This window comes from Gymnoscopelus microlampas (genome assembly GCF_963454915.1).
Source record: "Gymnoscopelus microlampas genome assembly, chromosome: 20".
NCBI classification, from domain to species: Eukaryota; Metazoa; Chordata; class Actinopteri; order Myctophiformes; family Myctophidae; genus Gymnoscopelus; species Gymnoscopelus microlampas.
The window spans coordinates 24,584,705-24,609,301 of record NC_139957.1 but is presented as its reverse complement, the minus strand read 5'-3'; the positions used below and the strand labels follow the sequence as shown (position 1 = coordinate 24,609,301).

Here is a 24,597-nt window from a genome sequence, read left to right as displayed (position 1 = left end):
TAGAAAGGTCAGCACTTCGGGCCCAAATAAATGATATGGTCTTAATGACAGAGGGAATGACTTTTATCCTTCATCACTCATCTGACCGGGGGGATGCGATGGGATAGGGATGGTGATACAATGGGAAAGGGTAAAAATTTCCGTTTCACAATTTCACACCTGAACACTCTCTACCATGCCTTAGTATTCCTCAATGTAGCTGGTGTGTGAGAGAAAAGAAAATGGCCAGCAAAATATTTGAAAAACTGGAGAAAAAAAAGGATTCATATCTAAAAATTCCAGCCACACAAAAAAATATTATTCTTGATAAACCCTATATATACAAATGACAAAATATTGTTATGTATGATTATTCCTTTCACTGAAAGATCTCTTCAATGGCAATAATATTATACTGAAATTCCTTTCCATGTCCATTTGTCCTTCAGTAAGCTAGGACAAGCAATCAATCATAACACAAAACATGTATCCCAGGAGAAACTGCCCTATTTTGTTCATCTAAGAAGAAGGAGGAAAAAAACATACTGGGGATGCAACCTTAGTCGATGTATACATCAGAGCCAAACAAACATTAAGGTCTGCTTTTGAAGCCCTTATTTCTTTAAATATTCATTATAGGCTAGTGGATGAATTAAAAATTCAGGGATATTTGATAACAGTTCCTGGTCGTTAGCCAATCAATGAGAGATAACACCCACTACATCAGTCATGTCCAGGTTTCCATTTACCTACAGTAGCTTACAAACAGCATGACAAGAAGGGCTTCAGTAGCATGGTGTAAAGGGTCAGAGAGATGGCTTACCTAGAAATGATAGCTTCCTCTCCTCCAGCTTGTCTCGTAGTAATACCTCATGCTCTTGACCAATAGCACTGAGGGCATGGAGTCAAGGATTACAACGTAAAGTGATCTACAATATATTTCAGTGGTTCTCAAACATTTTCATGTCAAGGACCCTCACATTGATACGTATTTGGCTGCGGACCCCCATTTGAAAATAATTTGTGCCAGGAAACCCCATAACAGAAAATGTATCAGGAATAAAAATAAAATCCGATCTACAAGATCACAACACCTCGCATCGCCACGCGTTTTGAGCTTGTAGATTGGCTATTTATGTATTCAAAATATAGAATAGGGCCTAAGTGTTTTAACGGTTCCTCATTTTGCTGGGGACCCCCTGGAACCCCCTCAGGGACCTCTGGTGGTCACCGGACCTCATTTGGAGAACCACTGATGTATTCTACATTTTACAGTATGAGACAAATCAAATCAAATAAAGCAAACACAAAAAGTTCATCTCAAAAATGGAATGCAGCAGAATCAGACCATTTACCTGTCAAAAAGGTTGCTATGGAAACCACAAGCCTAGCTTGCTGTGGCTTGTTGGTTGCTGTGGTAACAATGTTAAGAGTGCAGAGTTGAGAAAGTGCACGCTCTTGTGAGTGTGCGTGAGAAAGAGACAGATAATATGTAATATATGTAATATGTTCCCTTTAATCATGTTATTTCCTGTGTACAGTAAATGTACTTTACCCTATGCATAGCAAAGCCACAATTAAAAAAGTTTTCAGGTCAAATGTAATCAGCTTTTGCTACAATTCTCCAAAGTACATTACCCAAATGAGCAAGACAAAACTTTTAAGGAAAACAGAAGATTGAACAAATGCCAATTTGGCAAAAGGCAAACAGCCCCTGGATTACTCATTCCTGTAAAATATATCAAAATGCTTTTACAATAAATGCCATTCTGAATCAGGAGACATGGCAGCGGTTGCACACATTCTGCATTCGCGAAGGCCAGATATCATATGCATAATTAGCTTTTTTGGAAAATAAAAAAATAGAAAAAAGATGTAACTCCTGCAGGCATTGTACCACCCACAACACACACAAATCACTCAAAAGGCCTAGCGATTAATACATGCATACCCTAAGCAGCACACGTGCATCAGAGCCAATCTTCTGATGTGGAGATGGAGGCGTTCCAAAGCAGTGGGGCGGTTATCATGAACTCTCTGTGGCGGAGTGAGTGAATGCAATTTGACACTGAAGGGAGGAAGTGTGAAAGAAAGGTAAAGAGAGGGGACGAGGACGGAGGGCAGGGTGGGACAGGGTTGACTGGCTACGAACAGGGGACCCAAAACAGAATCCCCCCGCCATACACATGCAAGCATGCACAGACACAATAACACACACACACACACACACACACACACACACACACACACACACACACACACACACAAGCAAGTCTCCTCCCCACACACACAGTCGATCCTGGTCTGCTCCCCAGCTGTATGCGCCCAGCCCCACCCTTATGGTCCAAGCCGTGCCCCACACTATGGAGGAACGGTAGCAGACAGCAAAGAAAAGATAGAAGGAGAGAGAGAGAAAAAAGATGGCAAGTGGAGGGAAGGGAAGATTTTTCTTGTGCAAAGGGAATAAAGGAAAAATACTGAGAAAGTAATACAGCCAAAAAGACTGGGAATGAATTAAACTTGTGTAGATGGTTTATGTTGGAAAGACATGTCAAGAACTCTCCATGGTGCTGATGTATTTCAGAAAATGTCAATGCTAAAATGCAACAGTGTAGGGAATCACTGATGATCAAAAACCTAAATAAATGCGATGAATGTAATTATTATTACATTTTCCATTATTTATTCTTTTTTAGGGCCACTGAATGGAAGCATTAGCAAACAAAAGAAATGGGAGTAATATGATCATATACCACCAAGGCTTATAAACCACATCTTTTTTTTTCTCCCCCCAGTGGCATAGAACATTGGACCTGCTTCACTATGTGAACATGGAGATGCATTTAGATTAGTCTACCCTTTCCTCTCCTCCCCTCTCCTCCTCCTCCCAGCGCCTTGTAACAGTGATGGCGGGGCGGCGGGCGGGGATGAAACACTTCCTCTGTGAAGCAGAACTTTTATGTCAGGTGAAGCCAGACACATCTCATCCCCTTCAATAGCTCCTCGTCAATTTCAGACTTAAAATTTTATGGGATAGGATACTGTTTGATGCAGTCTACCAGCGGTCCATAACAGCAGTCATTTATTGTGCACTGAAAAGAGGAGGGGGGGGGGGGGGGGCATTATTTCGTGCAGGAGAGGGGAGGTGGGGGGGGGGGGGGGTACACCCGTGTAACAGTGCCGGGGAGGGAGAAAGCACGGGAGACACCAGCGGATTGGCAGGCATGACCGCCGGCTCTCACGTGGTTTCATCTGCAAACATGAGCCTGACACTCTGTCAGCCAGGTGGTACAGTAACATTAAGAAACCTGACTATACATGAACTAATTAATTTAAAAAGACATTTAAACATGGAAAGGGTAGTGCCACAATCTCCGGTAAAATACAGCACTGAACTATTTGGAAGAAAATCTTCATTGATTTAGATTTTTATTATTACATAAAAATAGTATAGTTTACATAAATTCATTCTTAATATGTATCTGGAAATGTTTTTTTGTTTATAATTATTATTCTATCGTGCAAATATATCACAGTATTCAAATCCACATGTGATTACAGCTTGATAAAGTACAGTAGTTGTCTGTCTATTTTGATTTGGAGAATAAGACACTCACCTGGTAGATGTGATTGGCTAGAGTTTGGTTTAGGATTAATGATGGCTCCTTAAGCATGCTGTTGAGGACTGACTTACAGGCTGTGAACAAGACAAGCAGAGGGAGGAGGGAGGGAGAGAGAGAGAGACAGATACACACAGTGAGACACACTGCCATGCAAATGGCACCAAACGGCATAGTTTGTCTAACCTTTAGACATCATGCACACTTTAAAAATGTAACATTGACTGGAGAGCGACAAAGACAGAGTAACAACAGGGAAGATATAGACACTTAAGAGAGGTTTAACATAATTCACCACGCCACTGTACATGTAGTATATCTGCCGTAGTCCATTGGCTGGCTGCTGGGAGCCTGTACAGATCTTCCATAGATAAATGTTTCAGTCCAGAGCACATGAGCCCCATGTAGTTTATCTATGTTATGAACGATGACTATTTTGCATCTTTCATCCCCATCCCTGCTCCACTAACATTATAAATCAGCACGCGAGCCCGCAGGATTGATTTCCTAGTACTGCAACAGCAAAAAAAATCCTTAAATCATTTCTTAAAAAGATTTGGATTAAATGGATTGTATCATTGTGTGACGAAATGGTCCAGGCATGCCATTTTAGTGATATACACACACAGTCCTAAAAGGCATTACTGACAATACCAGGAATGTTTCTATTCACATTTCAAGCATGGATGGATGGAGCCTATACTAATACTGCATAGTGCTTCCTCCTAAGCTCTCCTAGCACAGATATAAATGCTAACAACAGGACAGCTAATTTGAAGATTTATAGAAACGTATAAGAATAAGGAGTTAAAAGGCTCCCAATGAAATAAAGTCAGCTTAAAGGACTCAGGTCTAGCTTTTATAAGTGCTGACTTGTGATCTATGAGGCTGTATTAAATGAACCTTATTTTGAAAAAGATCTTTACTAGAAAACATAAAACCATCAGAACATCCCCTCCTCCCCCGTCTTGTTTTTTTCACCCCCTCTCTCTTTTTCATAGGTACAACCCCTTCGAAAGACTATCAAAACCCCCAGCAGAGTAAGGACAAATACGGCACCATGATACCTCGTCTACTCCCCCTTAAGTTGAAATAAAGACGGAAGTGGTGGAGGGAGATCCGACCTCCGTCAGCGCTAAACCTGATTTATACTTAGTTGCGCACTGGGTGTCATGCACCGCACATAGCAGATCTACAAGCTCACAACACGCTGCGGTGTGACACGCCGTGAGCGTGTAGATCTGCTGTTTCCAGTGCGCGACAGGATGCGCAACCAAGTATAAATCAGGCACTAGCCTTCACAATCTGTGTCTTCCATCTTTCTGCACCCTGTCTTCGTGTGCATCTCTCTCCCCACCTTTCTTGCACACTCCTTTCTGCTTCTCCCCCATCCATAGCCACCCCGTGCCCAACTCCTTTTCCTCTCCTCCTCCTCCTCTCTCCTTGCAAGGTACTGTATGTACATGGCTGTGCTTTATTTCTTCGCTCATTTTTCTCTGAGATTGGTACCTTCGCACGCAGATCCATACCATGTTCCCTGTGCAGTGCGGGCGGCAGTGAAGAAAGAGGGTTATATTTTCCCCTTGAGTTAGGACACCTCATGACAAATGATAATGGATAATCAATAAAGCGGGAAATATGAGGCAGCAAACTTTATGAAGCCGGGAGACATATTACTCCCCAACAACACTGGTTTCCCTTAACAAAGTCACTACTCGACTGTGCCTAATAATCTGAAGGAAAATCAAAGGCCCCGAAACCACATCAGCAATATTGGCAACTTATTCCACTTTAATGGCATTTTGATTGATTTTTTCCCCCTTCCTAAGGTCGTTTTATAGATTTGACGCTGCTTCTGCAAAACAGTAGTGTGTAATAAACCTCCCTGAAGGCAAACGTTGGCCATTAAAGCTCTTGTCTTACTAGCGCTCATAATTGGAGGTTGACCACCACCACATTTTGGTCTCTCACATAACAAACACACATGCATTCCTCCAGGTCTAGACTTCTCTCACTCAGTCTGTTCAGGCCTTCAATGTTTTTTCTGTAGATGGCCGTGATAAGCGATATGGTTCCCTTCCTCCTGCTCTCTTTTGAGGGATGGGGTTAAAAATAGCCATAAAGAGGTGACCTTGCCGCTGACATTGTGGAATTTCAGCCAAGCATTGACCTGATGAAAATGGAAGGCCGGGCCGCTAATAAATCAGGCTGCTTTTTAAAATGAGTTTACCCTAATGCTCATTCATCACAGGCTGTAATGCCATTTGCAGGGCCTGGATTCGCCGCTGTGCGCAAACACCGCAGTAAATAACAACAGGGCCCTTGCATCTCTCGCATCACTGCAGCCTCCGACATGAGCATACATTTATTAGGAGACGCCTCTGCCTTGCATGGCAGCACTAATCCATGCCACCCTAAGCTCTTCCCAGCCACACGCACAGGTCTTTAAATATACACACAAAAAGGCATCTGTGCAGACTCAACAACAAAAAGAAACACGCAAAAAAAAATAAGGAAAGCATAATCTGAGGAGCCCCACATGCAGAGAACAAAGCCCTGCAGCACAACTTCGCACCTTGTAAACATTCTGCAAATTTACTGTAATTGTCCCATGTTGGCATAAATTCTGACTGAGGCACCGCATCACATCGACAACATCTGAACAGCAGGAACACAGTGGAGGGGAATAATAGATGGGGGAAACGCTACGCCTCCATTGGGAATTGCTAAAGAAAACAGCCAGTGTAAACAAATCACAAAACATCCTTGTGTTAGCCTACTGAATTTATACACACCTACCAAAACAAGATAAGCTGTACATGGGAAGGTAATAGCGACATAACCTTGGCTTGATTTCTCATCCCTTACTTGTGTCATTTGTAACAACTCCTCTTTTTTCCACTAGGGTGGAAAAAAGTCATTATCTCAAATACGAAAAAATGGCGAGAAACCTCATTAGACGGCAACATTTGTTGAGGGAGGACCATAATAAACAATAACGGATGACGATCGTTATTGCCCCTGACACTGATGAGCTCCTCTGCAAGTTTGTTTATTAATTAAAAAACCCACTTTTTTTTCCTAGGGGTGTGTGTGTGTGTGTGTGGGTTGGGGTGGGGGTGCATGTGTGTGTGTGTGTGTGTGTGGGGGGGGGGCAGTTACATCCTCTACACCCCCCCTTGTTCCCATGCACAAGCCATTGAGCTGTGGAGGGGCGCTCGTTCATCAAACTTCATGGAGCAAGGGAGAGACGGGTCCTGATAATGCGCGCCGCTAAAGCTGATTTTCCATGATGAATCTCGGAGCATATAAATTGGCTAATATCTGAAAACATTTACAGATACTAGAGGAATTGACTACTTGTGGGACATGATGGATGAGGCTCTCAGACGCCGGCCGACAGCTCTGCAAATCTCTGCGGCTGCCTAAAGCCCTCATTTGATTTTCCAATTTACTCCTTTTAAATTTATCCTCCTGTATTGAAAAAAGAAAAAAAAGGAGATGGGAAAGAGAGAGTGGATGAGTCAGATGAAGAAGGGGGGGGGGGGGGGGGGGTTGGGGGGTGTTGTGTGTGTGTGTTTTTTTTTTATGTCTGTGGCTGTGTGGTGGTGCTAGTTGATGATATGAGCTGGTATCTCCTGTGCAGGAGAAGCCCAGTCCCTGCAGAGGTTACTGGGGCAGAACTGATCTGCTTCCACCTGATTCTCCCTGATAGCAGTGAAATGAGACTTTGCGTGTGCGTGTGTGTGTGTGTGTGTGTGTGTGTGTGTGTGTGTGTGTGTGTGTGTGTATGTACACACATGCATGCGTACGTACACTACACACGTACGTACGCACAGTAGTAGTAGTAGTAATAGTAGGTCTGGGCTAGCTCTGCCATAGAGAGAGGCTCCCTAGGTCAGGCCATTAGACTGTGTCGGAGGCTGACTAGAGCTCCTCTGCTGAAAAGGAGTAATTAGTATACTTGTCAAGTGAAGTGCCATGCCGCTGCTTACCTCCCCTCCACCCACCCTGCACGCATGCTAGCATGCACACATACACACCATGAACCGCAAAGACATACACACACACATGGGCGCGCACATACTCCGCTGCTCCTTCCTTACTTCCTCCTTGCTAATGAAGTGCCCTTGCTCTCATTATGTGAAGAGAGACTGCAATATACACACACACACACACACACACACACACACACACACACACACAGGCTCTGCCATACTGGAATGATGTGCGAGGGAGGAGAGGGAAGCAGTTAAAGAAGCTGCAAGAGGAAGAACCATAACAACAACGCTAGATACTGAAGCCTGATTTATACTTAGTTGCTGGTGTAGGGCGCCAAAAATAGCAGATCTACATGCAAGCAGGTAGATCTGCCATTTTCGGTGCGCAACCAAGTATAAATCAGGTATGAGTGAGAGATTCTACTTTTGGAACACAATACTGTATTCAGTTATCGACACCCCTGATCTGCAAAACACTGATGTCATTATGAATTCTGTCACAGAACTGAGGGGATCATCATGGTGGACCCCAGTGTTCTCACAGTGCGAACATCAAACGTAAGACATTTATAACCTTGCCTACGCGGCTTCTGTAAAGGAATGTGACAATAAATCTCAAAAAGGCAGCCGAATCACATAGTTACAAAACATGGAGCAGCAATCTAATCTGCCGTTGGGCCTTGGGAAAATGGAAAAGGTCAAATAGCTTGCAAAATTGCCTTCACAAAAAAAGAAAAAAGGAGGAAAAAAAGTAGTAGTATGTCTAAATCTAGAGGCACATCATCAGCTCATGTCAGAGGAAGAATATAGTGAAAGATGAAGAGATAGAAAGGAGGAAATAAAACAGCAGGAGCTCCACAAATCTACTTTTTGAAAAGTAACTTCTGTTAGAGAATCAAAACATGGCTGAACATAGTCAAAGTGAAGGCCATTGGTCGAGAGGTACAGAAAAAATAAATAGGATCCTCTCCGGCAGTCTCCGCCCTCTCCAAGTCACACTATGAATAGAAACACGACCACAATGTGATATAAATTAACCAAGTGGTCTTAATACAGCACACAGAACAGACAGATTCAAAACAGATAATACAGTACTGTTGATACAAAATAACATGGTGTCACTAAAGTGCGGGACAGACGCCATGTTATTTCGCTGTTGGTCGGTTGTTGTTTGGCATCTCATGGTGAGTGCTCTTACGACTCATCCCCCTCCCTCCAACGCAGTCTGCTTTCATGAGACAAGGAGCATTATGGATGTTGATATAATATTCAATACGTGATAAAACTGCTTTGAATGTATTGATTTATTTACATGTGCCACCAGATAAGCTTTCGTCCTGCCTGACTGATGCGCTCTCCAATACTTTACCAGCCAAGAGGGGGGAGTGAGTGGGTGGGTGGGTGGGTGGTGGAAGTAGAGGTGGGGGTAGGGGGGGTTGGGGGGGCAGCAACCAGCCAGCAAAACAAAACAAGGAAAAGACAGAAAACAATTTAAAACTCTGTATTGATCCAGCGCTAGTGATTGTACATATATTCCACAGTCCCAAAGGCCCCATTCCTGTGTCTCTTAAATGCAAAGGGAAAGAGAAGGGGAATAAAAAAAGATGGTGCGAGGCAAAGGCAAGCCGCTCACCCAGTTGGGGGTAATGTCCCTTATATAGAAGTGTATTGATCTTCTCAGTCCGCCTGCCCGCCCTCCCACTGGACACACACACACACAGACACACACACAGGGCTGTGGGGTGGGGGCATGATGGATATGCCTGCCAATATCGGTGAACCAACCTGTTAGCTAATTGCCAGCAAAGACAATTATCCTTGCATTGTTTCATAATGGAAACACATTACAAAAGTCTAATATACACACAGGGAGATTGGATGATCTGACCGTGGTACCCATGCAGGCATTTCATTGCCACAGGCCACGCAGGTCACTGGTGAGAGCAGAGGTACTATATAAACAGAACTCACACTCACAGCCACCTGCTAGCAGTGGAATGGAATTCTGTTTGACTATCTGGCTATGTACCTCTCGTATGTAACTGTACTTTTCAAATCATGGAAAAGCAGCAGTAAAGAAATACAGAAAAACTAGTAATGTGATAGTGGAAATATTTTGTTATTAAATGTTAAATAATAACAATAATTGAATCATTGTATTATTTTCATAAGCCTAAACTGAATTGTATGTTAAACGTGCTGGTCGCATATCCAACAGTGGTTGGATAACAGTGAAAGCCCCTAAACTGTTTTTTATGGCAGTATAGTCAACGGCAGTATAGGTCAATATGGTCACAATACGGTTTGGAAATACAGTCATTCCCATGATCATCCAGGCAGTTTCACCAGCAACAAATCTATTCAGAGGCAACATATTCAGGCCTGGCTCCACTGTATGGAGATGGAGGGGTAAGTATTCTGCTAGTATCTGAGACTGAACGCTTCTCCTGGGCGAATGCCCTGTTCTACAAGCTGCTCAGACTAGTATTTTGACAGGCAGTGGATAACGGTGGGTCCAAAGCAATCACATCTCTGACTTTGACAAATGGCTGTGCTGTGGTGAAGTTGAAAATAACACACATCCACTTTAATCTCTTTCTTGATTAAATCTAAGGCAGGTCTTTTCAACATCATGTGATTCCCTCTCAAAAAGCTAGCTACCACATACGCATGTGCACGTACAATCGTCAGGATGAGTCTATTGAAATTATATTGAATTGTGTGCATGTGAAACTGGGAGTATTTTTCTTTGCGAGAGAGGAAGACAGAGACAAAGAAAAAGAGACAGAAAAAGATTCATTTCTTTGTCATTCCACAGAATTGGTAAATTAATAATGGCATATGTAAAAAACAGAAAAAGAAAAATGGAAAGTGTTAAGTAACTTTAAATATCAGGACCGTAATCATGCCGCCAAAATACCGTAGCACGCTTGAGAAAATACCCAGCCGTGAGAGAAAACAGATCATCAACCACAACGAACCCGACAATTACTCACACACACAATTCCTGGACAATTTCTGTGAAACTTTCAAGCAAAAATATTTGTGTCTGGAATCTGGCTCTCCCACAGTGTGTCCATCAGCGCTGCCCAGAAACCGTTTGCTTTTTCTGCCACACTTTCCCCCTCAACCCAATTTCCTTAGTGGAGGGAGGGAGGAAGTGATGGGGTGGAGAAGGTGAGTGAAGAAGAGATGGTGAGGGGTGGGGGGACAGATAGCATAGAAATCAGGGTGGGGGGGTATAAATACTGTAAGCTGATGAAGTGAGCAAGCATTGATCCAAACAGTAGTTGAGAGGTGGGTGGTCCTCCCGGGCGCTAATTGCCAGTCATGTGCCTGAGGTTGCGGCTAACACAATAAAATCATCTGTGTTCATTTAACAACTTTCAACCTGACGTCCATATTTTGGGCATGTCATTATAGGCAAAGATTTTTTTTAAATAGCAAAAACAGCTGATCTACAAGTTCAACACGTCACTATGTGACACACTGTGAGCTTGTAGATCTGTAGAATTTGCAGAAAATGCACTTAAGACTTCTGGTGATTAGTAGTTTCGTTCCCTACCTATGTTGAATGCACTTATTGTAAGTCGCTTTGGATAAAAGCGTCTGCTAAATGACTAATGTAATGTAATGTAATGTAGATCATCTATTTTTGCTTTTTGTCATACGATGAGGTATAGAAGGAATAAGTCAGGGGTTTGCAACCAATGGAACTAACGTTGTTTACTTTAATTCTTATTTATTGGTATCACTTTTTAATCTTAATGTCATATTATCATTAAAATCTTAGTGTTTTGCTAATTATTTGGAGTCCCACTTGCAATACCCTTGCGGCCCACGGGTGGGCCCCGACCTACGGGTTGAGAACCACTGACTTAAGAGTGTAAAGATTTGCATAATCTCAGTGTTAAATTAACAGAGGATTCACTGTGTACAACTAAAAGTGGTCTGTCTCACATTAGGCTTGGAGATACAGCTTGGTGGGGGTGGGTGGGGGGGGGGGGGGGCAAATCGTTACAATTAAGACTGAGAGGAGGGGATGATGGAAAAGATAGTGAGGCAAACAGAACGGTGTTACTCACCGACTTCACCCTCCTGCTCCTGAAGGAACCTGTCCAAGATGAGACGAGCCATCAGTGCTGGGGACAGGTCCACCTGGACACAGATTGAGCAAGGAAAATGAATAGTTGAATTAGGCCAAATAAAAGCCAGCCAATAGCTTCAATAGAGAGTTGGAAGGTTATCTCAAAATGGAGATGGTTTAGAACACCTATTCTCCTATAGAGAATGGCGCCATTGTGAGACCTTCAGAATAACTCCCACATATCCAGTTTGAATGGAAGTGTGAACATGTTTCAAAGAGATTTCAAACAGCTCGAAAATTACGCCACTGAAATAACACAGCCAGTCAAGCCCTGAGCTGATGTCACATAGCTTAGATAATAATGATTCTAATGGCTCTAAATTATATTGTCCTGTTTCGAAGCCTTGACCCAACTTTCGACGAGCCCCTGCGCAAATTGGTCTTTTTTGAGCCTTGCTTTGCACTAACCTTTCCCACAGGAACAAGAGAACGCTTATTATGCAGCCAAGCTATAAAGCCGACATGCCTTCACCTCTGTCAAGACAAAATAGAAGACGGTAGTCTCTCATCTCATAAGAAAAGCAGCATAACAATATTGCCCAGGCTCCAGACACTGAAGAGCTTTAATCGTAGGACGATTATTAAGGCAAGAACCAGCAGGACATACCAGAGACACAGGAAAATGCAATCTGCAAGATGAAGGGGAGGACCTAAGACTTTGGTCTTTTTTGAACAGTTGAGAGGTGAAGTGCTTGTTTGGAGATGAGGGAAAAGTCAGGACAGAGAGATGAGCAGTACGGATGCTACTTTCCGTCACTGATTGAGTCACACCTTGCTGACTGTACAGTGTAGATTCTGCTAACCAACATCCAAAGCCAAAACCCTATGCAAAACATTCCTTCCCATTCCCCATAGTTCAGACAATAATAGAATTCTATGCAAGGAGATGATGTCATTGGCTAGTTTCTGAAGGCTAGCACTAGTGCCCAACGTTTTTATTGGCAGATATTGGCCTATCGGCATATATGTTGTCTGATATAATGTGCATATATGAAAACGTATTACAGAAGAGAGAGAGAGAGAAAGAAAATATCAATATCCAAATCTTTTACTCCATAATATCAGTATTGGTCAGGCTCTAGCTAGCACAATACAATTCAATTAACAGCCAACACAAAACAGAGTCTAAGACTACATCTACACTATGTATACAGCATGCATGGTGTTTGAGTGAAACAATTTCAACATTGTATCTGGGCTTTGTCTAAACACAATATTATATGCAAATAAGAAAATACATGAAATGACTCCCTGCTATACTAATTACTTACAAAATCCCACAGCCTCTAAAAAAAAACCTAGCAGACTTTGCCTTTCGCGGCTACTTCATTATGAAACACAACGTTCTTGCAGCCGAGAAAATTCTTTCTCTTGTTAGCATAATTGGGGACCAAAAGTGGATTTGCCCTCAGCCTGTAGTGAGATTGGAGTGTTTTATCTTTCCTGTGATGCATCATGGTAGTGCTGGAAGCAGAGGAAGCTTTCCGTCTCTGCACAAAGTATTTTTCACTAGCGGTCCTATTTGTTAACATCTCCATAATATTGCATGAACAAGGCAGCTCGCAAAAAAGGCCAAACATGTCTATAATTATTACGGGGTGAACAGACATCATCTTCATCTTCATTAAGACCTCATCTGCAATAGCAACCCGGAGTTAGCTTACGTAGCCCGCAGCTAAAGCGTGCTCCTTTCTCTGTTGTGAAACCCTCCTCCCTCTCTTTCTCCCTTCTTGGTTCATCCCTCTCTGTGCTCATTTCCCTGTGCTCCATTCACACCTCTGGATAACAAGAGAGCGTCGTATCCCAAGTAACCCACATCAGGGCTGACACATGAGAAATGGCGACATTACCATCGCCGGCCCATTCTGAATAAGGACTACCTGATTAGTTCAGGTACTTGCGTCTCCCTAATTTTCATATTAATCATGAGTCCATCTCGCTTTTCAAGTCAGATCGCAGCACTTCACGAGTTTAACATGTGACTAAGACTCACAGGCGCTTGAACACCCGCTGAAAATAATTACTGTTCAGTGAAAACTCTGGTCTCGGTTTTATTAGAGCTCCAATGCTAATGGTTGTCACAGGCGATCTTACTGCCTCTGGCCTAAAGCATGCATGTTTAACTGACCTTTACATGAAACACCACATAAAATATACAAAAAATAGCAACTTTATCCTTTAGAATCCATATTCATAGTAGTTATGGGGGGCAAAAAAGAAAATCCATGAATAGTTCTCATCATTGTTAATCATTTCCCCCTGTTGGAGATATATTGTCTCATAAAGGGCTGAAACTACATCAATTAGCTGTCTGGGAGACCATGAGTGCTTGGTTTAAATGTTAAGTAGCGTATTAAAATGACAGTTAAATGGTTCATAGACAGTTATCTCTGAGCCCAGTTTAATCCTTTGAAGAAAAAAAAATCATATGTCAATTAAATGGAGAATGAGTAATGACAGTTAGCTTTGAGGTGTCACTGATGCATGCAAACTATTCTGATTTCAGATTTAGACAGAGAAGCCTGGTATCTCATTGGCTCATTTAAATATAGAACAAAAAAACATTCACTTGACATTTAAATGTTGAGAAAAGGATATGTAGCTTTGTAAAACAATTAAAATAAGAGGAACCCTCCCTCCCCAAACACAAACAGAAATATATATATACAATAATAATTAAATAAATGTACATACACACAACTTAACCAGCACTTAATGCAGCAAACATTTTAATATTATAATCTTAAAGGATATTATATCAGTTAAACATTATCTAAATAAACATCCAACATCGTTGTAATTCTCACCTTTATATAATTTAATTTCCTTCATTGAGTAAGAATTGGATGTGGTAGAATCTATTGTGAAAGCTGGTGATTGACTAATTTAATGTTAATCTTAATTTGCTAACTAGCAAAAATGCATAGACTAGGTCTGGGCGATACAACTTCAAATCAGTATCAAGATTATTTCAAACTTTTGCCCCAATAACGATTAATCATCAATTATTTAAAAAAGCAGATCTACAAGCTCACAATGCATCACGATGCGATGCGCTGTGAGCTTGTAGATCGGCTATTTTCGATTTAGTCTATTATAAAAAATCAATTTGTTGAAGAAATAAATAAAAGATATCAAAACATTTAACCTGCTTCTCGAATATTCAATTACCCTACATGAGCAAGATTAGTCAATGACTGGTTCTAAATATCGGTTTTGATATATTTTCGGTTACCGGTAATTGACCAGCCCTAAACACTAGTCACCAATGAGCAGATTCAAGCTGATAATATGCATCAGCTTGTCCAGGAGTAAAGGTCTCTGCACAATGAGTCCAAAGGGATTTTTTATTGGTCAATCAGTTTTTAACGCATCCGAATAAACGAAGGAAACGAACTGGCCTGGGTCGGATTGGATTGAAAAGAATTACGCGCCACCACATCCACTCAGATACACATCCACATCCACATACAAAAGCGTGAAATCGTAATAAATATTTTTCGTCCGTTTTTTACATGCAAATAAAATGGGCTCTGTAAGCAAGGGGCTTAACAGTGAAGAGCCCAAAGTGCTGGCTATGTTCTATTAACTACCAAAACACCTCACACTCATCTTTTTGAGTTATCGGTATTCCTCTCAGTAACCTGGCTTTTTATAGACTTTGTGCTGCAAAAAGTATATCTCAAATGCTACTAATACATCAAGAAAGAATGAAAACCCTAAACTGAGCTGCTGATGCCAGTAATCGTGATGAAGTGAGGAATTGACCACTGACCCTGCCATCACCTGTCCGCAGTTTGCCGTCGAGAACATCAATTTGGAAAATTACATAATAAAACACCAAAAGTATTTTCACATCTGCCTAAAGGACGTGAGGCCTAATTACATTAAATAATTGATAATAGAGCGGACCATTTGACCAATTTTCATAATCACTAACAGACAAGGGTGGGGGTGGAGGGTGGGGGTGTTCATAAACTGCAGCCAGCTCTTTGAGTAAAGGGCATTGTATTTTCTTTAAGCCAAATTTGTTATGCACTTGCAATGGAAAAATAAATGCTGACGTAGGCGAAATACTTGAAGTGAACCAAAAAGGACAAAGGAAAGAGGTCACGCCATTACCTCATTGGCCAACTCCAACAGGACAGGAGCAGTGGGACGTGCCTTGGCTTCAGTCAGATACCTTCATTAGAACAAAGAACAACAACAACAGCAGAGAGTTTAAAAAAAAAACATGACCCACAAAAGGCAGACAGAAGGGGAGAGGGGACTTGATCAGGCCAGCCAAGACATGTTAATGTCCCTGATGACTTTGCCCTAGGTGGCATATGGCTGGCTTGGTGCGGTTAAAACAACACTGCTTGGTGAGCTTCAGATTTCCTTTAAGCCAGACAAGCATATCGTCGCTGTCTGGTGGAAAGCTTGTATGTCCAAAACCGTTACTTTCCAGGAACCTCTGTTCCAGTGGATCCATTGTAGTCATCATTTAGTCACAAGCTCTTGTTAATACTTTTCACTGGTTAAGTATCTATGAAAGCCCACAGACAGACTTAAGTACTTTCAACCTGGCATCCCTATATTTAGCAATTATGAGAAAAAAAAAGTGACAACGTTTTTCAAAATAGCAGATCTACAAGTTCAGAATGGTTGCGATGCGAAGCATTCTGAGCTTGCAGTTAGGCTATTTTTGCTACCTTTGCACAACACTGTCATATGACAAAGTATAAAATAGGGCATTGATGAAAAAGCATAAAAAGGTGAAACATGGAGATACAAGGTTTCTCCCCGACAGCAACAATATGATAGCTAGTTAACCCCCACTGCCCAAAAAGGCCTTTCTCCCCTCGCCAACAAAAAATGCAGCTGCCCTCAGATCTTACCCAGATCATCTCTGAGGTTTGCTGTTATAAGTGGATTACAAGTGCATTATCCAGCCTGGTATCCACAGAACAATGGCTTAATAAGCAAGATAAAGGCTAATTGTCATATGCAAAGAAGCTTTCTCCCCCAACAGCCTGTTTTTCATTTTTGTTATTCATTCATTAAGTGAATTAAGGATAATCAGTCCATCATAAGCCTGCATAAGGCAAATGTCTACTTGCCATTTATTTTCGTATTTACCTAAATGTTCTTCTTCACTTTGACATGGAGAACAAAGCGGTAGCTTTGTGAGGGCTAAGCAGGTGCAAGTAGAGGTCTGGAAGGAATCCTGTGGGTGGTGATTTGTTTGGAGGAGATTATATCTGTCATGGTTGCCCACCTACTCCCAACCCTGTCCACTTCCTGTCACATGACTTTAGCAATTCCCTTCCTTAGAGAGGGAAAGCGGGAGACAGAGTGTGTGAGTGTGTGTGTGTGTGTGTGTGTGTGTGTGTGTGTGTGTGTGTGTGTGTGTGTGTGTGTGTGTGTGTGTGTGTGTGTGTGTGTGTGTGTGAGAGAGAGAGAGAGAGAGGGGGATAGAGAGAGAACAGTAACACAAAACAACACAATAGAGTAAGAGTAATACCTTTGATAGTAGCTCTCAATGACCTCTGGAGCGTGGTGCCTTGACATAGTTCTCTTGATTCTTTTCTGTTCCAAAAAATATATACAGTCACAAAATTAAGCACATAGTAAAATGCTCTGTGATTATAAATGGACCAAACATGAACCCATGGGTAAATGTGTGTGCTCTCAGACAATTTACACAGAGGATTTTACTGTGTAAATAAAATGCTTTTATAATATCAATTATAATATAAAACATTTCTCTAAAACATAATAATAACAATAATAATAATATATTTCATAATGATAATGTTTTATTACAGTGTTGTATAGTCTGAAGCAAAAACATTTGCTTTTCCTGTACCCTGAATGCCAGAGCTGTTCAGCCTAGAAAGCTTTATTGTATATGAACAGGAATAAGAGAGCCTGGGTCATAGTCATTTAATTTCAATAAGTTTGCCCAGGGTCAAAGTGAGTCAAGGCAACCTTGTTCAACCCCCACACCCCCACTCCTCTGTATTCAAACCTTGTATTCATTTCCCCCTTTTCGATCAAACAATGACCCCATTTCACATCCCGCGCACCCTGACAACATATTTCCATGCAATTCAATTGCCATCTTAAGTGAAAGGGGGGAGGATGATAGAGGATAGAGGGGAAGAGCATTGGTTAAAAAACAACTTATTTAAAAACTACTACACACAAAAAAAAATGTAATTCCGCAGAGACGGGTGGTGTGAGTGACACCTGTCACGAGGATGATAAATGACTCCATTTTCTGCCTGTGCTGCCTTCTGCCACTGGCGGCAACGGCCATTTATCATCATCTGCTGTCAGCCGTGGAAAGCAGCAGTGACAGTGCGAGTCAGCAAACATTTAGCACACGCAGCCGCACTACACGGGGAAATTATTATTGTCAGAATAATAATGGTTTAGCATAATTTATTACAGGTCCACCAAATAAGCAGGGGCTAGATGTTATTAGACAGATGGATGGGAGCGCTTGGCAGACATCCACTGAGACGCAGGCAGGCAAGGGCCCACAACGTGAGCACGTGGGGGGAGGGAGGGAGGGAGGGGGGGGGCAAGGTAAAGGGGTGCATGGGTGGGGGTTGAGGGGGGGCATCCTCCGAACCAATCGGAGAGCTGGCAGTTCAATTACAAAGAAATAAAGGGACATTCATCATTCAATTAGGCACCTGTCAGGGCTCACAAAGGAAGAAAACTTCTAACCTGGTACTCCAGGGAGAAGATGCTCAGAAGAGTGGACTGCGAGTGACTGGAACAAATAAAAGAAGGACAAAGTTAATTACCAGAGTGCATTGCACAGAGACAAAAGGGAGAGGGGGGAGCTTCAAAGCTGGGGCCGGCTGCCCTGTAATCTAAAAGAACATGAAAACAAGTGTGGCAAAGTTGTTCCAGATGAACACCTCCGACAAAAGATTCCTGCCGCGATGGTCTGGGGGTGGGAGAAAGGGGGAGGTTGTGTGTGGTATGAGATGAGAAAAAATATAGCTAGCTGGGGATCTCTCCCCCACCCCCCGAATTCACTCACACCACCTTCCATCACCCTCTCTGCCCAAAGTAGACCATCAACACATTTTATTATGCCGATGTAAAACCGCACACAAGCAGTAACAGTCATAACAAGGCAAATGCAACAAAATGGAAGCAAAATGAAGCACATTTAGGTAAATAATTGATGGGGTTCAATTCCATTAGCTGTGGCTGCACTCAGTGGCAATGGTGAAAAACACAGTAAAATCTTTAGTGTTAAATTAACTCAGAGAGTGCGCAAATCTAACCAGAGGGACATTTACGGATCAATTTGGTTACATATACGAGTTAAATTAACACTAAGGATTTTACTGTGTACTGTACTGAGCCCTCTTTTGGGAAGAGGTTTCCTTTATGAATGAGGGCTAAACAGTGTTTATAAGTGCACAATACTGTATGTTTGTGTGTGGAGGGGGGTACAATAGATAGGAGAAGGTTTGCCTCCCTCACTGTCAGCGCTGGCATATGGGACGTACTGGAACCCTCCCACTGCAACTGATGGGCTTTGAAAATGGAAACTTTCACTGCAGGAAGCTGGGACTCCCAGGAGTCGGTCAATTCCATGGGTTGCCATAAGCTACATTCATCTCCAGCTCCAGTCAATGTCAAACACCTGGCAGAGCAGGGAAACCTGGAAAACAGGCGTCTCCGATGGGGATTCACAGCTCCAACGGTGCCCCCCCCCCCCAACCCCTAATGCTTCCTTTGAATTGAAAATAGTTGTAATTGAAGCAATGTCGGATTTCCTTCTAATTGGATGGTACATAGACCCACCCCACATATTAACAAAAGAATTTAGGAATGCATTGGGAAAGCACATACAAGTCTCAGTGATGGCCTCCAGTGGCTTTGTGTCTCTATATACTGCTCTCAGTACATTTGATTGTTAAACTTAATGGACTTTTCTTTACAAGTCACCTGAGAGTGGTATGTAAATAGTGACTAGGAGCCCCAGCTTCCTATCTACATTGAAATATTGAGTCCTTATAGGCTTTCCACATCAATCACAGTAAACCATGAAATGACCGTGTGACGTGTAAACAAAGACAGCAAAATCTCAGGCATCAATTTTGGTCTGGAGTCTCAGTCTGAGACCATATCTTAATAAAAGCACTTCAACCACTGGAATAGTTTAGCAGTTTATAATAACCGAAGCCCAACAAAGCCTCCATGTTAGCTTCTCCAGATGTCTGCTGTAAACAGTTTTACTGCTCTGGCTACAAAGCAGCTAATGCTCGAAAATTCAAAGCCCCTGGAGCTGCTTGGCCCCTTGTCATATGGATGTGTACTGTCAACCACCCAGCAATGAGCAAAGTTAGAAAACGCAAGGGAAAAAATAACAAAACAAAAGTAAAAAGAAAATGTTTGAAGACAGTGAAAAAATAATAAAAAAAATATCTCTGAGAAAACACTGCAGCCTCAGCGTTAATTTACAATGATACATAGGGGCTGAGGGGCCACTGCAATTAAGTGGGCCATTAAATGGTCAACTGTCAACATGTGGACACTTAAGGGAAGAAAAAAAAATCTTCTTCCCCACTTCAACCTTGCACCTGAGCATTTCACCAACATTACAGCATTACGCCTGATTTATACTTTGTTGCACACCGGTGTAGCGCATGGAAAATAGCCGATCTACAAGCTCACAATGCGTGGCAGCATGACGTGTTGTGAGGTTGTACATCGGCAATTTTTTTGCATTATTGTTCGAGTGGGACTCCCACCTTCCCCCTGTCGGAACAGACATCTGTTAGGTTTTAAATGGATTACTCTGTATAATGAGCATGATTACTGCCTAATTGCTAAATCTTTACCCTGTTAAGTTTAAAGGGACATAAACTGCTCTTAATATCTGGGAAAACATATCTGTTTCAAACAGTACGAAATTTTAAGGACTTTTGTTTTTCTTACTTGCCTGATTCTGCCTTTCACTCAACATCAAAAATGGCGTGGAAAAAACTACAAAGCATCCAAATAATTACTTGAATTACTTAGATATCAGGACTTTTTTTTTAAATAGAGAGAGAGAGAGAGAGAGAGAGAGAGAGAGAGAGAGAGAGACAAGAGACAGAGAGACAGAGAGAGAGAGAGAGAGAGAGAGAGAGAGAGAGAGAGAGAGAGAGACAGAGACAGAGACAGAGACAGAGACAGAGACAGAGAGAGAGACACAGAGAGAGAGGAACGAAGAGATGAGTACAGCTGATAACTGGATCGAAACCAAGGGTTGTCTGGATTTTATGGAGTCTGTCAAGTTTTACACTGTGGCCATATTGTATAATGCCCCCTTTTCCATTTAACAGACATTAATAGTAAGTTATTGCAGGCTTTACATTAATGTATATTCAACCTGTGCTCTCCTGGGCACAGTCTGCTCAATCCACGCTAAAATATGGAGCCACGTGCAGAGTCTTACAAAAGCAATCTGATCTTCTTGCCTGCTGAACAGTAGCATTATATTTCCAATGTAATTCATCTCCGCTCTGCTTCATAATGTGGGGATTTAGGGGTTCTATTCTATCTGAGTGATAATGGATAAATTAAAATGAAAAACACTCTGAGCAGAACGGTCAGGCTCTGTATATATCAAGTATTATATTATGCTAAGACTTAAGGAAGTTAACATAAAAGAAGCAAGATTTACTGCTAGATAACAAGGTTGAAGTGACAAACATCTTTAACATTCTTTGCTGATTCCTTTAAGTAATTAAATTTAAAGTTGCAATCCTCACTGTCACAATCCACAGGCAGAAACCCCCTTCAAATTGGTTCAACATGGATAAAAATAAATAAATAAAAATAAATTATTCTCTTTTATTATTCCTTCTTATTTCAGGCAAAAAGGAGTTGCTGATAATAATAAATAAGCCAAGGCTATCATGAAGATATTCCATTCCAAATGTATTCTTTCCCAGAGTAATAATAAGTGAACATTCTGAGAAAATAGCTGATCTACAAGCTTGTAGATCGGCTAAGACGAAGAGATTTGGTGCAGAGGGGAGAAAAGAAGGGGACCCAAGTATAGACCCCTGGGGGACCCCAGTCAACAAAGTATATAGGGTTTAAGTGGTTAAATGCTAAGTTATAGGTTATAGCAGTAATGTACCTGAGTTGACCTGAGGCCTGACTGCACTGTAGATAATCAGAGATAAAGCGTAATTACTTAATGTCTAGATAAGACGGCCAGATAAATGAGCCTATCTGTCCCTGTCCTTAGTTTATCTAGTCACTGGAGTGAACACAGCTAAAGTCTTTTAACCTAACAATACACATTTACAAGACCATACTGACCAAACAAGACTGCACTGGTTGTGAGATGTCAAAAAACATTCTTATTTGCAAAAGCATGTATTTCATTTTAGATATCCAATATATCGGCCATTATTTGACTTTGTTGACGACATCGGTATCTGCAATTATGCGGCCGATGTTTCCTGGTTTTTAACTGCTTTCAACCTGGCGCCCCTATTTTGGGCATGTCATTATAACCAATAATAATCAAATGTTTTTTAAAAATAGACGATCTACACCACAGGCTCACGGCGTGTTGTGAGCTTGTAGATCGGCTAATTTTGAATTTGAAGTGGTTAAATAAAATAAAGTTCAGTTAGTACATTTTATATCTACCAAAAAGTTATTTGAGTACATTCTTATTTGTCAAAAGTGAAATGTCCTCAAACAGAAAAGTTAATCAAATGAAAGTTTTTTCAAATTGTTAAGAACATGTTGCACTTTTTGACAAAATATTGGAAAAAAAAAATCAGTGATCGTGGTCTCGGTCTAGGACCAAGACTAGGACTTAAAATAGCTGTATGATCATTTAAAAACAGTGAAAGAGTCAATAACAGTGCAACACATCACTACATTGACCTCTGTGTGAGGGGGGGGGGGCTCCCTCTTAGATGTAATTTAGAACATGGAGAAACAGAAGGTTGGGAGACAGAAGGGTGGTTAGGGAATCATTCACTCTCAACCTAATTACCCTTCCCTACAACGTAAGACAGGGCATTAATATGCACTGGCACCCAAAATAGTAAAGCAGCAGATTAGATTAAAACAATTAGGGACTTTCACTTTGTCAATGTGCTGGTACGGTTGTCTGGTCAGTGCTTTAGGCTTTATTAGGCAAGGCAAGCCACTAGCTATGAATGTAGCACAGTAAAGACTTTGAGCGTTGTATCAGGATAAGCACATTGCCGCCTCAATTTATTTTGAGTTCATCACTGCTTTCAATTTTGTTATGTCGTAAGCGGTGTATATGAAAAACAGCAGTGGAAAAAGGCCAATAAGAATTTCTGAGCAAGCTAATTAATTGGAGGGGGGTGTCTCCAAGCTATCAATTATATTCAAAATCTTCCTATTTACAAATAATTAATTATAAGCGATAGCAGTAATTTAGGTAATGAAAGCCACCTGGCTAATGGCATTGGTATCATATGCTGCGACAGTACTTAGCATTTGGTGGATCTGCATGCAGAGAGTGGTGTGTGAAGCACCTCTTCAGGGCATGGAACTAGCTAATTGAGGCATGATGGCAGATTTTTCTTTCTTCCTTTCTACATTTGACATTGAGGATATTTTGAGGTAGTAAAAATTCAATATTCTTGATTCCATATTACAATTTTAGGTAACACTTGTGCAACTTATGCATCTTAGTCACTACAGTGTATAAAGTGCAAGTATTAGGCACATTTCATTACAGAATGTTTGACCTTTGTGTACAAGGTAAAAAAAAAATCACAAATGAAAGCAGCATTCTGAAATGTACGTTAGCCTTCTCAATCCCTACTATAATTGTATTTTCTTCCTTAACATCAAAATGTTATACAGAGGGAAATAGCTGGATGTGCTTTGGTTAAATACTCTACATATGCAAATGTCTCTAATTGCACATGCTGATAGGCAAAATGCTAACATCTGTCTTCTCAGCTAAGACTACCGTCATCAGCAGCGAGACAAATGTGGAGGGAGAAAAAAAGTCTTTAGACCTTAATGTATAAATGTGATGCATTTTGACAACACATAGAAACAAACACAGATCCAAGAGTCACGCAGCTACAAACAAATACTTGCACAACGAACACACGTGTTTACAGTTCCAAGTAGATTTGACTTGTTTTTCTTAAGAGCTGTGTACATGCAGCTCAACATCTGTATTATAAATATTTAAAATGTGTAAAATATTTATATTCAGGTATAGCTTTATTGAGAAGTAAATTGTGAACAAAACAATCTAGTGATCTTACAAACAAAGCATCGTAATTCCTATCAGCACTGAGTGCATTCTACTACAGTCAGTTACTCTCTTCAAGGCTGAGTTATACTTGGTTGCACATTGTGTCTCGCACCAAAAAGAGCCAATCTACAAGCCCACAACGCTTTCTCTGAGGAACCTACAGTTGAGACAGCCTTCCAGCCTGCAGGGGACTGAGGACAGAAATGGCTTTAGCAGATGCTCAGTGGGACTCTCTGACTACACCCCCCCCCCCATGCACACATACACTTTTCCCCCTTTATTATAATCTTTATCTGCGTCTTCGGTCGTGTCCTGAGATGTCAGGACTGTTACATAATGATAGTAAGGAGAGTGGGACTTATAATACAGTCACCACCCTAATTGTGATTCTTCCTGATAGGTGGGGGTCCTCGTGACGCCTTCTGTGACAAAACACATTATAGCAATAATGGCACATTGCTATTGTTATAGCGCAATTACTATCATTGCTGTCTCTGCAAACTCTCGTGGAAAATTGAAAATGAGGCCGAAGTTATACGTCAAGTGGCGTGCGTATCCTGGTCTGGCAAGGAA

At 41.5% G+C, this 24,597-nt stretch overlaps 1 protein-coding gene across 8 annotated transcripts in view; it reads right to left on the bottom strand.

Annotated features, from left to right (window-relative positions):
• The window catches only part of cdin1 (CDAN1 interacting nuclease 1), a 75,249-nt gene that overhangs the window by 35,067 nt on the left and 15,585 nt on the right, over positions 1-24,597 (bottom strand). For 5 of the 8 annotated variants that reach the window (XM_084044788.1, XM_084044787.1, XM_084044794.1 and 2 more), the window contains exons 3-9: positions 18,468-18,513; positions 17,254-17,318; positions 15,870-15,930; positions 11,686-11,758; positions 3,597-3,676; positions 3,022-3,071; positions 803-870 (exon numbers count right to left, since the gene is read on the bottom strand). In XM_084044788.1, the coding sequence (XP_083900914.1) occupies positions 803-870; positions 3,022-3,071; positions 3,597-3,676; positions 11,686-11,758; positions 15,870-15,930; positions 17,254-17,318; positions 18,468-18,513 (443 nt within the window). The remainder of the gene's footprint in view (positions 1-802; positions 871-3,021; positions 3,072-3,596; positions 3,677-11,685; positions 11,759-15,869; positions 15,931-17,253; positions 17,319-18,467; positions 18,514-24,597) is intronic. The other 3 variants (XM_084044792.1, XM_084044791.1, XM_084044793.1) reach the window with 1 other exon arrangement.